Below are 16,951 nucleotides of genomic sequence, written 5' to 3'. Positions count from 1 at the left end.
TTATTCTGACTTGGAGTACCGATTGTTATAATAGTTTTATTACTTTAGCGGAATTTCGTCGAGTTACTTCAAGAAATTACCTAACATTTACTAAAAGTGTATGCTCCCGAAGAATTCTTTATCATGTGGCTACCACGTTTGTACGGTGCCCCTAAAGTGACATGTTACACACTTTTCTTCCAATTAGGTAATGTGAGACTTTTTTTATTTCGTTTAAACGAAATGATTTCGTTTAAACGAAATGATTTCGTTTAAACGAAATAAGTTATCTCGTTTAAACGAAATGATTTCGTTTAAACGAAATAAGTTATTTCGTTTAAACGAAATCATTTCGTTTAAACGAAATAGTTATTTCGTTTAAACGAAATCATTTCGTTTAAACGAATCATTTCGTTTAAACGAAATAATCATTTCGTTTAAACGAAATAACTTATTTCGTTTAAACGAAATGATTTCGTTTAAACGAAATAAGTTATTTCGTTTAAACGAAATCATTTCGTTTAAACGAAATGTTATTTCGTTTAAACGAAATCATTTCGTTTAAACGAAATCATTTCGTTTAAACGAAATAAGTTATTTCGTTTAAACGAAATAAGTTATTTCGTTTAAACGAAATGATTATTTCGTTTAAACGAAATGATTTCGTTTAAACGAAATAACTTATTTCGTTTAAACGAAATGATTTCGTTTAAACGAAATGATTTCGTTTAAACGAAATGATTATTTCGTTTAAACGAAATGATTTCGTTTAAACGAAATAACTTATTTCGTTTAAACGAAATGATTTCGTTTAAACGAAATGATTTCGTTTTAAACGAATATAAAAAAAGTCTACATTACTAATTGGAAAAATGTGTGTAACATTCACTTTAGGGGCACCACGTTTGCTTGGTTATGAACCTGAAACATATTAATTTCTTGTAAAATTCTACTTTCGATAAATGTTTGTCAAAATATTTCAAAGATTTGAATAATAATCGTCACAGTAGAAAGCTTTATTGAAACCATTCAATTTGATTACATCCCTTTATAGCTGTGACTTTGTTAGGCCATGTGCAACATTGAAAGTTTTTGGTATAAGAGGAACTCAGAAACATTTTAGCGCATCGCGCCTCAATGAAAATGTTAAAGGTACATGTACGACCTTTTCATGGACTTCTAGTGGTTCAAAAAATTTTAACACAGTTTGTTTTGGTATAGCTGAGTTACAAGCGTTACATACCACACTCATAACACTGGTTTTATTTAGACGCAAGCATGGAGGCACCAAGAAGGAAGGACATTGGGTCCTGTACAGTGATGCGTTGTTCTCTGACTATACCAGCCAAGCAGATTCTGCAAGAACTTAAAACTGTATACGATAATTATTACCCATCCATAGCCACTATATAGTCGGAATAGGGTATCTAATAAGGGAGAATTTAGACTCCAATATCTGTCTCGTGTGTTGTGCCCTAAAACGTCTCATCCTCTCATAATATTGCTGATGTAGTAGCCATTGCAGCAGAAGACTCGAGATATGAGCCACGCCATGAGAAAACCAACATAGTGGCTTTGCGACCAGCATGGATCCAGACCAGCCTGCGCATCCGCGCTGTCTGGTCAGGATCCATGCTGTTCGCTTTCAAAGTCTATTGCAATTAGAGAAACTGGTAGCGAACAGCATGATCCTGACCAGACTGTGCAGTCTGGTCTGGATCCATGCTGGTCGCAAAGCCATTATGTTGGTTTCTCATGGCACGGCTCATATATAGTTTCCCAAATAGCTGCAAATGGCCATGGCCGTGACTTCTCTCACACGAAACGGACGTTTACTATAAGGCTACTTGCATAATGGTTACATTAAAAAAAACTACTCAAATCAATGTATTCATCATTTTCTTCTAGAACATTTACACAGTCGTATACAAGGTATTTTCGACAATTATCAATTTGATCTTCACAAACATTTGGTTTCACTATCTGAAGTAGGTTTCGCCACTGGAGGATGGGGTTTATCTAATAATTTTATCACTGGACACGATATGATATAAATAGTTACATGTATGTGTTAATAGATGATGAATGAAACATAAGTAGAAAATGAAACTGTTATTTGGTAATTTTATTCTAATTGGACTTCTTCTTCAAGGTTAGTAAATTAATCTATATTTTTGTTGTCGTCAGGTTGTAGGCCTAGTGTGTTTGGTACTCTTCATGAATTTACACTAAAATTGAACAATGCGGCATTTTTGCAATTACTTATAGATTTTATATGACCATTTTAAAGTGCGGTAGTTTGTATGTATCTGACAGCGATAAGTCTCCTAGAATTATATTTTTATTATTTTTTTGTACATATAGAAGACACTGAATTTTTTCTGCTGCTTGTAGTACATTGCACTGACGAGGATATTTAACCTTTAGCTTGCTGGTGGCAACTGACTTTGCGACCAGTGCAGACCAAGATCAGCCAGCACATTGTCTGTACTGTTTGCTATTCCGTCAGTACACTTTCATTGAACACCCTTTGAATAAAAAGTGGTACACATGTATTACCCAAATTGAATGACGGACCAGTCCATTTGAGAAATTTAGCAGGGTAATAAAACAGTGCTGTATCACTATATGTTGTAAATTGTAATAACATTAATTGAAATGATATCACGATTTGTTATCTATTTGTTGTGTTGAAAATGTTTAGGGATTGGTTAGTTATGTAAACAAAGATGAGTTATTTAACCTTCAGTCTAAAATGTTTTGACATAACTGATTTCCAAAAATATCTGCTTTAAGACTTCGTGATGTATTTGTCATTGATATAAATTTAGATCTTTCAACCTTTAGCCTGCTGGCGGCGAGCGAGTCTGCCTTTGCGACCAGTGCAGACCAAGATCAGCCTGCACATCCGTGCAGTCTGATCATGGTCTGCATTGTTCGCCATTCAGTCAGTATCTGTTTTGGTAAGCACTCATTTTAACAGTTAATGGTACTGTCCAAATTGAAAGATGGACATAATAGAAGTCAGCAGGGTACCACGCCATGTACCCGGATAATCCTAACTCTGCTCAGCGACCCTAACTCAGTGCCAACATGGCTGACAGAAAGACGATGTATGTAGTTAATTTCCTTGTCTTTTTTCGTGTTTTTATGTGAATATGTAATGTTAGCGTAAAACTTTTGATAGTCATAATATCCTGTATTGATAACATGTTTTGTGTACTAAATATTTCAATCGAAATGTCACATTATGTGACTGGAATTCATTAAAATGTACTCAAAAAAGTCTTCAAAATGAACATGTTTTATGTTTCTAACTGTTTTAAAGTACCAGAAACTGCAGTAAGACCTTACTTATTAAATGTATTAGTTCCATAAATATCTCCTTGACAATGTTTAACAGTATCAAAGTTTGAAATCGATTTTTATAGCTAAAAAATTGTATTGTTATGAGGTGGGTTTAAATTTGCGGATAATTCCTAACTGGTATAGGAAACAGTGCTGGATAAATACGAACTTAGAATGGATAAACACCTAACCAAACGAAAACTGCTGTTCGTCTGTGCTTTTTTATGGACTGCTGATGCTCGAAGTTCTTTGATCTACCCACCCCTGCAGGGATGTGGGATTCCTATGTCCAACTTATCCGACTCGTGATTTTTTGCCGGCGGACAAGTGCATTTTTCATTCTGTGTGTCCGCGGACAAGCATACTTTTTCAGGTATAAAATGAGAAAACATAAAATATCATTTAGATTGTGTGTTGCTTCAAGTGTATGGAGGTGATAAAGATAATGGGTTCTTTGACTAGGTCTCGCGCACACTGTAACTCGGTGACTATGATAAAATATCAGAGAAGATTTAGATACAAGAAGATTTATTCAACGTCGGAAAAGTATAAACATATAACACTAGCTTAAAGCTATTTTCCGACAAACACATGTAAATAAGCTCAACATAAGTAAAACAGCTGTTATAAAATGCAAATATGTTAAAGCACATTAAAGCAAATAAAGCATCTGGCTCTAATTAGATAAGAAACAAATCACAAATTATCACATACATGTTACAGCGCATTAAAACAAAATAGCACATATGTACTAGCAAATAAAACGAAAAAGTAATTTACCACATACATATTTAGCACATTTAAAACAACATAAAAAAATTAGCTGACACTACACAAAAATAAGAAGAGTCACATTTTACAACATGCATTTAAAAAAAAAACATAAAAGAAGAAACCATATACATGCTAAAGGGAACATAAGAACTACTTAAAGTAGCTGAAGAAAAATATATGCATCATCAGCATATAGCATTCTGTAACTAAAACTAAGAAAAGGAAAACAAGGGTTACACACAGAGAACTAAAAGGACATTTAAAGACATTAGAAACGTAAACAACTTAAAAAAAAGTATTATGACAAGTTTGTAAGTAAAATTCCAACTGCTGATACAATAAGTCACTGTCAAAGGAAATATTTGACCCAGTAGTGAGCCAAATTAAAATCAAAAGCACACAGAGATCGCAAGTATGACTAAAACAAGTCGGAACGTTTTAAGAGTCTTTCTCTGAATTCATCTGGCTTTGCACCATTGCGTGGGCAGTGTTTCGGGCATGACCTCAAAAGATCCCGAACACTGCTTACGCGATTTCAGACTTTTATAAACGTTAAAAGGCAAATATTTCAACAGCTTATATTTTACCACACTTACTGTGATATGCTTTTCTTTTCATTGTCCTAAATAAAGAACTCGATCTCCAGTCTATTTTGCGCTTTCATGAAGGTTTAATATTACAAATCAGAGCAAGTGAAATTTGACTATGGACAAGTGGATTTTAAGTGTCCGTGGACAAGTGAAAAATGTAAGGATACCCACACCCCTGTCCCGTCAGTCCATGCATCACTCCCTCACCCCACCACACCACACACACACACACACACTTTTCTTCCCTATTTACTGTCTGAAAAATATCATATTTAATAATTAATCATAAATCTAATCCCATTTAAACAATATCAAAAATATTCCATTAGCACCTCTATAAACATCTCTTACACTATACGATATACAAGATTTGAAACAAACACAATTCTTCTGAAACAGTGTGTGTGTGTGTGTGTGTGTGTGTGTGTGTGTGTGTGAGAGAGAGAGAGGGTTGGGGACTACAGAACTTCGAACATCGGTGGTATTAAATAATTTCTTATGTAAATATAATAATTTTGACTTTTATACTGAGTTATTTTTTAGGGTTTATCCAGATTTTTTCAAACATTGCTATTTGCATAATATTAAAATTATGAAAAAATATTTGACTGTAGTGGGCATACATATAACATCTTAAAATTAATGACAAAGTTTGAAGACAATACCGCTTATAAAGTAATGTTTACAATAATCAGACCATGTACATGTCAACTCATTCATTTCTATAGAATACTAGTCAGTTAGGTGTTTATCCGTCACACAATTTCGTGTAAGTTAGGTTTTTATCCATTCCTCATGTAAACTGAGTTCGGTTTTTATCAAATCAAAGTTAGGTTTTTATCCCTTTTCTCGCTGTCAGTACATTTGAACATGTATTGTGTCAACATGAAGTGGGTTAACAACATAGTGTAAAGGGGCCTATAAAGCAGTATATCTTTGCTTTCAAACAACAAAATAGTCGAGGCATCAAAAGCATAGAAGTATTTTTAAAGATTTTTTGTAAAAGTTTTCATTGAAAAAGTTGCCTCGTTCCTCGTTTTTCCACCCGAATACACAAAGGTTGATATATTTAACATGATACATTTTGAAATAGATATACACTTGATCAATGGAGATAGATATAAATAAAATTATTTACGTTTTTCGCTGTTACTAGTATGTGGTTGCTAGTCTATTTTGGGTTTTAAGCTAGTCTATGTTTTTCAAGGTTTGATAGTTTCGCGCTTCTTTGTTTCGATTGAGCGATTTTCTATAGCGTTATGTATTGGGGATTTCGCCTTTGTCAATCACTCGAGGCTAGGTATTTGGCAGTTACACACCAAAGTTGTTTTTGTTGCATACTAAATGTCGGCCGAGGAAAATTCACCACGCCGAAATTCTCGTCGCTCACCAGATAGAAATCGTCATTCAGAATCTGAGATTTTCAATGAGCTGAAAGGTTATTTTGACGACAAGTTCGACACCCTGAAAAGAGATGCGGAGTGGATGACGGACACATTTGCAAAAAAGGTAAAGAAAGATCATTCTTTATCTTTTAAAAACTTTGCTAACAAAAGACAATACGAATTCAATATCACGTTGTTAGATAATGTAGAAAGCATTGAGAGAGCAGTTAATTTGAGACAAGCAGACAAGGCGCTAAAATTCACTGAAGAACTTAAAACTGCTATTGCCCACAGGAATAAGGTCATCCGTATTGCAGATAGTTCGGATGCAGGCTGGGCTACCATCGCAGAATATGAAAAGCTTGATGTCGCAGACAATTCCGATGATGATCGCAAAATCCGGCGCGCAGAGGAGCGTGCTAAAAAGAAGCTTGAAAGTAAAAAATCTGTTAACATGTCTTCTGATACTTTTCGTTCCTCAACCTTTAAAAGCAGGTTCAGCAGATCGTCCATGGACAAGCAGCCCTTGGGAAAGCGCACCTTCGATCGCAACTTCCAGCGTGAAGTCGTCTGCTACAGATGCGGGCAATTGGGGCATTTTGCAAACGGATGTGCCAGTGGATATCCAGAACCCGTCGGCAATGCCAGACAGGGACCAGTGGCTACCTCAGATTCAGCACAGTCAAGTAATTCCGAACTTACCACCAAACAGTAAACCAGACGACTTTTCAACAGATGATAAGTATTTATTTTTGAACCAACATAATGATTACTTACATGAATCATCTGTTTTTTGTGAATTTAAAGATAGTGACAGACTTTCTGATATTTCTTAAAAGATAGATTGAAAGAATCTTTGTCATTTTGGAAAGATACAATTCAACCTTCTAGTACTGAAATTTTAACTTTTATAGACAATGGTTACACTATTCCTTTTATAGAAAACCCACCTCCTTTTGAGATGAAAAACAATCAATCTGCTTTAAAAAACAAAATTTTTGTTGAATCTGCTATTCAAGATCTTATTCTTAAAAATTGCATATACCAGGTTTCCTCCAAACCAAGAAATGTCAGTCCCCTGTCGGTAGCTGAAAATTCTTCAGGCAAAAAACGCCTAATTTTAGACCTTAGTGTATTAAATCAGTATGTGAAAAAAGATCACGTAAAGTTTGAAGATTACAAGGTTGCTTTGGAGTATTTGATCCCTGGTGGTTATATGTTTAAATTTGATCTGAAGTCAGGATATCACCATCTTTCTGTTAATCAAATACACCATACTTACTTAGGTTTTTCTTGGAATGTAATGGGAAAAAAGAAATATTACGTTTTTTCTGTGCTAGTTTTTGGTTTAAGCAGCGCTCCGTTCATTTTTACAAAATTACTTCGTCCTCTGGTCAAATACTGGAGATCTGCTGGTTTACGAATTGTTGTTTTTCTTGATGACGGCTGGGGGGTAAACAAAAACTTCGATCTGGCACAAAAAGACGCTTTGTTTGTTAAACAAACTTTGTATAAAGCTGGTTTTGTTATAAACATTGAAAAGTCTGTCTTCATACCCGTCCAAGTATTAGAATGGGTAGGTTATGTCTGGGATTTAAAAACAGGTTTTCTGAAGATACCAGACAGAAGAATTAAAAATACGTTAGAGTGTATTCATAATACAATTTCTAACCTACCTTGCTCTACAGCTAGAAAGTTAGCGAGGTTGTCTGGGAAAATCATTTCCATGGCTCCTGTGTTAGGTAGTAGCGCTCTTTTTGAGACTAAAGTGTTTTACAGGTGCATTGAAAATAGGGTTTCTTGGGACAGGAAAATGGTCATAGAAAACAATGTTGTTCAGGCGATTCTTTTTTGGCAACGTCAGCTAAAATCACCGTTTGCTAGAAAATTATTTGTTGAACCTCTACCTTCAGTACTAGTGTACTCGGACGCATCTAGCTCAGCTGGTGCAGCTTACATTGTCGAATGTAATCAGACAGTTGCCCATAAATTTTGGTCAGAAGATGAAAAAATGCAGAGTTCTACAGCGAGAGAGTTGCTGGCTATTAAGTATTCCTTGCAAAGTTTAATTGATAAGTTAAAAGGAAAATCTGTGGTCTGGTTTACAGATAATCAGAATTGTCTACATATTTTTGAGAAGGGTAGTATGAAGCTCGACTTACACGACATAGCTGTCGGCATTCATTCTTTATGCATTTCACATAGCATATCACTTGAGTTACAGTGGATTAGAAGAAACGAAAACACAGTTGCTGATAGTCTTAGCAAAATGGTTGATTATGATGATTATGGTGTTTCAGATACATTTTTTCAGTTTGTTGATCAAATGTTTGGCCCACACACTATAGATCGTTTCGCAAATGATTACAATACCAAACTACCAAGGTTCAATTCCTTGTACTGGACCCCTTCTTCAGAAAATGTTGATGCCTTTTCTTTAAACTGGCAAAATGAAAATAATTGGTTGGTACCTCCAGTAGTTTACATACCCAAAGTTATCAATCATTTAGTATTCTGCAGAGCAAAAGGAACGTTGATAGCTCCGTACTGGCCATCTAGTCCGTTTTTTCCCTCTATTGTTTGGCCCGAATTCAATAAATAAAGATTTTATTAAAGATACTTTAGCTTTTAGAAATAGTTCTGATATTTACATTCAAGGTAAATTCAAAAACACTATTTTTGGTTCTGAAAAATTTACCAGCAAAGTATTAGTTATCAGGATAGAGTGTGACATATAAGGGAGATAACTGCGTTATGACTGAGAATGTTAGCCATTGTATTATATACATGTATCATGTTTACTTAGTGAAAATATTAGCTGCATTGTGTTATCTGTATTTATTTCTTTAACAGGACTTTTTAAATCCAACAGATGGGATGATGTTATGGATAAATGTAGTAATCCGGCTCTGCCCTCTTGGATGTTTTCAGAAGTGAAAGAAGCTGTTTTATCGAGCAAGGAAAAGTCTACCGTATGTCAGTATAAGAACTGCTTTAGTAAATTCGTATCATGGTGCAAAAAATGTAAATTTTCATCCCTTCCGGCTTCACCGGTCACGGTAGCTTTATATTTAGTATCTGTTATGCAAAATACAAATACTTCTTGCAGCAAATCTAAATTGAACTCAATTTTCTACGCTATAAAATGGGCACATTTACTTAATGGCGAAATTTCTAATCCTTCTTCTGATGAATGGCTTAAACTTTGTTTAGAAGGCTGCTTGAGGAAAGTTTCTAAACCTCTCATCAAAAAAGAACCTATAACTGTCGAAATTTTATCGACTTTAGTAAATAAATTCGCTTCTGAAAATTGCACGCTGGCAGATTTGAGGCTTATTACACTTTTTGTCATTTCATTTGCTGGTTTTCTTAGAATCAGTGAAGCTTTAAATTTAAAAGCATGTAACATTCAATTTTTTGATAATTATTGTTCTATCAAAATTGAAAAATCAAAGACAGATATATACAGAGATGGTCAGCATGTAGTTTTGGCACGGACAGGAAATATCACGTGTCCTGTAACTTTATTGGATAGATACTTTTGTGCAGCTTGTTTAATTAAGGGCTCTGGTCAGTATCTTTTCAGAGCAGTTCAGTTTTGTAGTAGTACTAAACAGTTTGTATTACGTAAAGCTAATAAGCCATTATCTTATTCTAGAGTCAGAGAATTATTTATTGAAAAACTAAATCAGCTCGGGTTAGATCATAAGTTATTCGGACTTCATTCATTTCGTTCTGGTGGCGCAACTTTTAGTGCAAATTCCGGAACAAAAGACCGTCTTTGGAAAAGACATGGTAGATGGCGATCTGAAACCGCAAAAGACGGTTATATTAAAGACTCATTGCAGGATAGACTTTCAGTAACCTTAAATTTAAATCTTTGAACTTGTTTCAGTGATATTCTACGTTTTAATTTCGTAGACAGTGAACAGTTATGATCGGTGGTTATAAGTGGACAGAACTCTGTTGTGCACAGAAGATTTGTGTGTAATTCTTTATGAACTTAGTACAGTCAGTATTTGTGAAATATTCGTTCTTACACATATGTGTACTTTGAATCGTGATTCATTTTAGAAATGCTTTATAAGCATTTATTTTTGTCGCACAATTAACTTTTTAATTGTATGCCCATAAAGCAGCATGTCATATTCAAGTACATATATTTGTGATTAATAAATGATCAATTGACTAATTTTTGTATTTTTTAGTCTAGGTTTGCAGTGTTCTTTAATATAGCAAAGAAAAATGATTGTTTCAGTGAGATTTAAAAGTATTCAGCCTCTTTTCAATTTCAATACACAAATCAGTACCTTTGGATTTATTTCAACGGGGAATTAATACAGTTTAAAGATGATTCACTTGGCAGGACAAGTGTTGGACAATGATGGATCGATTTGTGATTTACCGTGTATTGTGAGGAATTTCCAAGATCGATCATTACTTATTAAAGATGTATCTCTACCTTATAAAGAGTATGCGAAGATGGACTCAACAAACAAAGATAAGTGTTTAGATTTATATGTTGATCATGGGCTGTACTGTGATCGTGTCATTTATAGCGCTGACTATCAATAAAATTGTGGCTGTGCCGTTATGTGGCGTTGGCCGTTGATCGAACTGTGGTCGTGCCGTTTATGGCGTTGACCGTTGATTGCTCTGTGGTCGTGCCTTTTGTGGCGTCGACCGTTGATTGAACTGTGGCCGTGCCTTTTGCGGCGTCGACCGTTGATTGAATGTGGCCGTGCAGTTTGCGGCGTCGACCGTTGATTGAACTGTGGCTGTACCGTTTTTGTGGCGTTGGCCGTTGATAAAACTGTGGTCGTGCTGTTTATGGCGTTGACCTTTTATTGAACTGAGGTCCTGTCCTCTATGGCATACTGTGGTCACGCTGTTAATGACGTCGACCCGATTGAACTGTGGTCCTACAGTTCGTGGTGTAGAACGTTGACTGAACTGTGATCGTGCTTTTTGTGGCGTTGACCGTCGATTAACTGTGATCGTGCAGTCTGTGGAGTTGACCGTTGATTGAACTGTGATTGTGGCGTTGACTGTTTATTAAACTGTGGTCTTGACGTTTGTAGTGTAACTGTCGATTGCAATATGATCGTGCCGCTTATGGCGTTGACTACCGACTTAACTGCGATCGTGCAGTTTATGGTGTTGATCATTGAATTATGGGAGCGTCGCTTTTGTCGATGAAACTTGAGTTAATTATACTTGCGTTGCCTTTCTCGATTGAAATGCTGCCAAATACTAATGCCTGTTACCTAAAACCTGTTGTTGTTGTTGTTTTTGTAGTATAGGAACACGAAATTAGTAAATAATTGATTTACTCACAGTGAAATGTGAGTAACAACAGAAACATTCCTTTATACATCGTAATTACACAGAAAACAAAGTTGTATCGGCTTTACATCCGCCATGTTGGCACTGAGTTAGGGTCGCTGAACAGAGTTAAGATTATCCGGGTACATGGCGTGGGTACGGGTATATGGAAAATTACTTTGCTAAATACATTTGTATGCGTTCTCCTTTCCAGTTGAAGGAGAAAACTTTGTGTTTGTTGGCAAAAATAGAACATGCATTCTGCTTGATATAGATGCGACATTCAACTTAACATATACAGATGGAAACGAAACGGAGGTGATTGAGTATTCATTTTTATAAAACAGCCATAAAAGCAAATCGAGGGGTGAATGCTTCTTTATTTATATGCACTTAGAACTCTTTCGCATTCACCCCTCGAAATGGCAACATTTTATTTAGAATATAATGTATACGAAAGGAAATGCACTCAGGCGAGATGTTGTTAAATAATCTTTTCTTAATTAAAGCTGCTCGCCCGCACAAAGGTTTACAGATCCACCGCACTATATGGTTATGTAGGAAAAAGTAAAGCGTTGCAAACGGTTTATTATTTTTCAGTATAGCCATATAGTGCTGTGAGTCCGTAAACTTGTTTTCATCAGCCATTTTCTCAAAACGCTACGTAGATTTTCGCTTATTTTTTTATTATACCTTTTGATTTCATATTCTTGTTACAAAAATGTTGCTTTTGAAAATTTTAATTTTTTCGACCCAAAGCATTACAGGAAACAAAAATTTCGCGACTTACCGCCCCTAGACGATGACCCACTGACTTCCTTAATTTTTATGTTTTGTCCTGTCTGTCTTGTCGTTGTCGATTATTTGTGTTTATTTTCTACGTCATCTGTAGAGGTCAGTCAATACATTAACTGTTGCAGCATTTTGTATTAGTAAGGCTCTGTACTTGTAACTTGACCATTTAATTGCATCTCTGCCCATTTTTATTTCAGACAGCTGAGTTTGACCTAAGTGGTGCCACCGTTGTCAACCGATCTAGTTTATGCGGTGATTCTCTCTTCAAGTCCAACTCCATCTTGATGGTTCGTCTTTTTCCATCAGGAGAAGAATTACAGTTTACCTTCCAGAGACAGTTTGGAGAAATACGCATGCGCGTTGCCCTATATTTAAGACCTGAAAAACATTTCAAGAATGTAAATAATACATTACCAATTGAAATGAAAGACTACAATGATTTACATGTTGGACATGTGTCAACCAGCAATTATTCCTACGAATGCCATTCAGAACAAGATTTATTCTTCTTGTTTAACAGTCCATTTCTTATGACAATGGCAATATCAGACATTCGAGCACAAGCTTACAATATTACCAAAGATTCGTTTGGTCCAGGTAAATCATTCGAACAATATCTCTAGGAATTTCAGTTGCGGGTTTATAATTATAATAAAGCATAAACGATCAAAAACCTCCTTAATCAGTTGAAAGCTATTAAGATTTTCTGTTGCTAGTTCTAGACCTCGATTTTACTTTTCTCATTGACACCCTGCTGTTAATTCCAACAAAACAAACAACCAAAATGTATTGAGCTATTTCAAAAAGTCTCGAGAGATTTCAGTAAGCTTCAAGCTTCTGTCAAGGTCAAACATTAAGTGCATCATATAATTTTCTACCGTCGATCCAGAAAATAAAGCTTTGTTACGAAGGGAGAATAAGTAAAAAGTTAAACCAGATTTTACTTGTGATATTCTCTCCTTTTTGGGGGTTGGGGATTGGGATGGGGGTATACAAAACCTGATAGCAAGTATCATCATAAATTGTTACTTATGTCTTGCGCTTGAAATTATTTTTTCAGCAATAGAATGTGAGCAGGATCCCACGACAACACCTAGCAATCCAACATCAACAGAGCCCTCTAACGTTACCATAACAACTGAACATATACCGGAAACAACAACAGTCGAACCGGAAAACGCTACGACCCATATCCCAACAAGTGAAACACCAATACAAACAACAACAGAACCTAGCGTAGAATCAACAACGAAACCGCACCATGAAACCAGTATTTCCACGGCACAAACAACAACAGAACCTAGCGTAGAAACAACAACAAAACCTCACACTGAAACCAGTATTTCCACGGCACAAACAACGACAGGACCGGAACCAGCAGTGCCGAAGTATGTAGTAAAGAATAAAAATATTGTGTGCATTGTTCTGGAAGGAAACCTAACGTTTGAAATTAACTACCAGAAAAAAGATAATACGGTGAGTTTTCTATGTGGCAATGCAAGTTGTTTTTAACTATAAAAGAGGGATTGTTTTTTTTTTATCAGTAGATCTATTTGGTTATTAAAAATACAAGTTAATAAAATTGTTTCTCATATAGATATATATAATGATGGATCAATTTTGAAACAACATATTTAGAAGTATAGGCCGTCGTCTTTAGGGGAGTTGCACTTGTCATTTGTTCTTATGAGCAGACACAATCAACCCGAGTTTGGAATTAGTTATTTTGGTTGCATTTCATGCTTCAAAAGATTTAGATTTAAAGGTTTAAGTAGTTTGTTTGACGAATTTAATTGCGGCATTGATATAGTTCGCATGCAATGTACTCATGACTATATGTCTGGTAGTAATTTACACAATTCTTATAAGTGTATGTCTCTTTTCCCAGGTGACGCATTAACGTGTGCTTTACATTTTTCTCTCAGGTAGGGACGGCACGAGTTTCTGTACCTTATAATGCGGACACAGAAGGAAATTGTCACTTGAATAACACTGCACAAGAAATAACGCTTACATTTTTCGATCCAGCTTGGGTTGTAGATATTGTCATTATGAAAGACACTCAGGTTGATGGAGAAAATACACTTTCAGCAGGCGGAAATGCATACACATGGAAGAAGCTGAAACTATCGTATGTGGTTGACCCACATTTTATCAACGCAAAGAATCCAGGTTTGTTTCTTTGTAAAGTGTTTTATATGTGAAGAGAGTTTTGCTTTGAAAAACAAAAAATCCTATGAAATTCAAGTTTGACAGATTTATTTGTAGCTTCTTAAGATTAAGTCACAGACTTCAAATAACCATTCTTACATTCTTGAAAGGTATAGCCGCACCTTGAAAGTTCGAGCCGTGCTTGGAGTCGTATCATTTCATGTGAGAAAGTCAACCATCACTGATAGTACGTTACACTTATTACGTCACACTGTCAAACGTCATATCCGATGGTTTACTTACTGTCTGTACCTGAAATTATGGTACATGTCCACCCGAGGTATTATTCATTATGAGTTCAGCATAACAATTTTGTCAAGCGCAGCATTAGACGTTCATGTTTTCAAATTGGATTAAGTCGTTTCTTTTAATTTCCACATTTAACTTGAACTGTATCAGAGCTGAATCACAATTTCTACAAACATCCACTTGTTCTGTAGGTACGCCAGGAAGTGCTGATACGTATGGTGCATTTGGAAGCCTTAAAGGAAATACTGATGGATCATTTAAATGTAAGGCCGAGCAAACCTTTAACGTCGGAAAGGATGTAAAACTAAAACTCAGTAAAATGCAGTATAGAGCATTTGGAAACACAAACTCCACAGATTTCACAAATAAAGGTATATTCCTTCGCTTTTCACGTTCGATAACGTTCGATAACAGCTGTTTTTTGTTGTTGTTTTTTTGTTTAGATTGAGAATCCTTAATAAAACGTAAGGATAGTGCTCCTGTGTAAAAAAACAAAAACAAAGAAAATAACAAACAAAAGCTATTATGATGAAAAGATAATTAATAATTATGTATAGTCCTACTTCAGTGGAAACACGCATGAATATACTTTTGCTAACATACAGAATGATTTTAGATATTATTTTTATCGTGTAAATCGAGTGTACGGGATTACATTCACCGTTATTAAAAACCATACTAGTGTTCGTAGTGATTACGTCTACATCATTAGCGTCTTATATTACCTTCTTCCTCTTGTACCCTTTGTGGTTCTGGAATAACTTGTACATGAAAAAGAACTGGAACCACTGTCTTACACTTGCATGATCGTACGAGGCGATTTATAGGGTCTGAACACTAGTTATGCCGTAACTCTGTGATTCCAGCAGGTATAAAAATTGGAATTTCATACCTCATGTATTTATTTTGATGTAAATAAGATGTGAAACCAAACCTTTTAGTCCTGTTTGGCGCAATATATACTGTACTGCGTTTGTGTGCCGTATATCCCAAATACATAAAAAAAATATAAAAAAATGAAAAACATTTTCTTGTTCTAAACAATTATCATCATTACCATCAACACATGTTGATCCTTGTGTTAGCATCAATATCAAAATGATTATTGTTATCGGGGTTTAGTTTTCATTATCGTCAATATAATTAACACTGACGCTGTTTCAGACGTGTTGGAATGTGACGCCGATACCAATAATAACGATAGTGGAACGGATAACTCAAAGCTTGGTATTGTGCTAGGCTGTGTGTTTGGTGGTCTGGCTGTTCTTATTCTTACTGCAGGCGGTATTTGGTACTACAGGAAGAGAAAAAGTCGCAGTTACGAACATCTGTAATGGATTTCGTATGCAGAATAGTAGTATGAACAATAAAGATTCATTTTTCTTGCATACCTTATTCTTCAAAAAAAAAGTAGAAAAAAATGTTGTTTCTTTATTTTACGCACTATTTTATTGTATAAACGTATGAATATACGCATTATTTGATAATTTATAGCCAGAGAGTCATGTTACTTTTTTAGATGAAAGAAGACGAGATTTTCAAGCACCAAGTATAACATGGGGAAAAAGACTGTCTATTTAGCTTGCCTTACACCGAGGGTCTCGTGCTATCATTTATGAATGAATATGTACATTTACTATGCATATTGTGTGAAAAGAATAAAGCGTTTTTTTTTATATAAACAACATTGATTGTAATATTATCACGGAGGATCGTTATCACGAGATTGTACACGTAATCTGACGTCATTCACAACAACACATGAACAAAATGGCTTAATTAATATAAGAACAATCTTTCAAAATTGGACGTTGACGCTCAAACAGAACATTTTATTGTCCTTCTGACGGTAAAGACCATAACTGAATCGACAAGACTTTGTGATTTTTCATTGGCTTTGACAATTAATTAAATAAAAGCCAGGAATTGTATTTTCATCTGAAGGCGAATTATAATTGAATGCGGAGGGTTTCTTTAGGTTGTGCAAACTAGATGTCAAAATAATCGGTATCTTGACATTTCATTCGATTTTCCGATACCCCTGGAAAACATATGACTAATTTTTTGTAGCAAGCTACCATAAACTAAAGTAATATTAACTGAAAGCTGCTAGTGCTATTCATGTATTTGCAAGAAGTTCCAATGCGGTGTCTTCCCGTATAAATGGACAAAAGTAGCATTTACTTCTTAAATGTTTACAAAACTTATCATAGAGGTAAAGACTACCAAAAGACAAAAACCGTTTAATGGAATAAATGATCTTACTTACCATCAGTTACTTCGGAAATTTTACTT

General features: G+C 35.2%; 2 protein-coding genes across 5 annotated transcripts; both read left to right on the top strand.

Annotated features, from left to right (window-relative positions):
• The first annotated feature begins 1,972 nt into the window (after positions 1-1,972).
• LOC128558369 (uncharacterized) lies at positions 1,973-16,343 on the top strand. Its single transcript, XM_053547325.1, has 7 exons — positions 1,973-2,131; positions 11,616-11,719; positions 12,394-12,793; positions 13,257-13,672; positions 14,122-14,368; positions 14,848-15,027; positions 15,821-16,343. The coding sequence occupies exons 1-7, from the start codon at positions 2,083-2,085 to the stop codon at positions 15,988-15,990; spliced, it is 1,566 nt and encodes a 521-aa protein (XP_053403300.1). The 5' UTR covers positions 1,973-2,082; the 3' UTR covers positions 15,991-16,343.
• Positions 5,823-11,296, top strand: LOC128558370 (integrase/recombinase xerD homolog). Of its 4 annotated transcripts, none has more exons than XR_008371565.1 (3): positions 5,823-6,818; positions 8,930-9,048; positions 10,443-11,296. XR_008371565.1 is itself a non-coding variant. In XM_053547326.1 (2 exons), the coding sequence occupies exons 1-2, from the start codon at positions 6,812-6,814 to the stop codon at positions 9,958-9,960; spliced, it is 1,038 nt and encodes a 345-aa protein (XP_053403301.1). In that variant the 5' UTR covers positions 5,823-6,811; the 3' UTR covers positions 9,961-10,262. The 4 variants fall into 3 exon arrangements, 2 of the variants coding, with proteins under 2 accessions (XP_053403301.1, XP_053403302.1); XR_008371564.1 differs by having other exon boundaries at positions 10,335-11,296; XM_053547326.1 differs by lacking the exon at positions 10,443-11,296 and having other exon boundaries at positions 8,930-10,262.
• Positions 16,344-16,951: the final 608 nt, after the last annotated feature.

This window comes from Mercenaria mercenaria, chromosome 7 (genome assembly GCF_021730395.1).
Source record: "Mercenaria mercenaria strain notata chromosome 7, MADL_Memer_1, whole genome shotgun sequence".
Taxonomy (NCBI): domain Eukaryota; kingdom Metazoa; phylum Mollusca; class Bivalvia; order Venerida; family Veneridae; genus Mercenaria; species Mercenaria mercenaria.
The sequence above is the reverse complement of the archived record's forward strand: the minus strand, read 5'-3'. Positions and strand labels throughout refer to the sequence as shown.

Bases quoted from the DNA above. Each gene is read 5' to 3' on its own strand.
- LOC128558369 (XM_053547325.1), top strand. From the start codon at position 2,083: ATGAAACTGTTATTTGGTAATTTTATTCTAATTGGACTTCTTCTTCAA. The intron at 2,132-11,615 runs GTTAGTAAATTA...TCTCCTTTCCAG, and splicing joins AATTGGACTTCTTCTTCAAG to TTGAAGGAGAAAACTTTGTG. The intron at 12,794-13,256 runs GTAAATCATTCG...TTATTTTTTCAG, and splicing joins CAAAGATTCGTTTGGTCCAG to CAATAGAATGTGAGCAGGAT.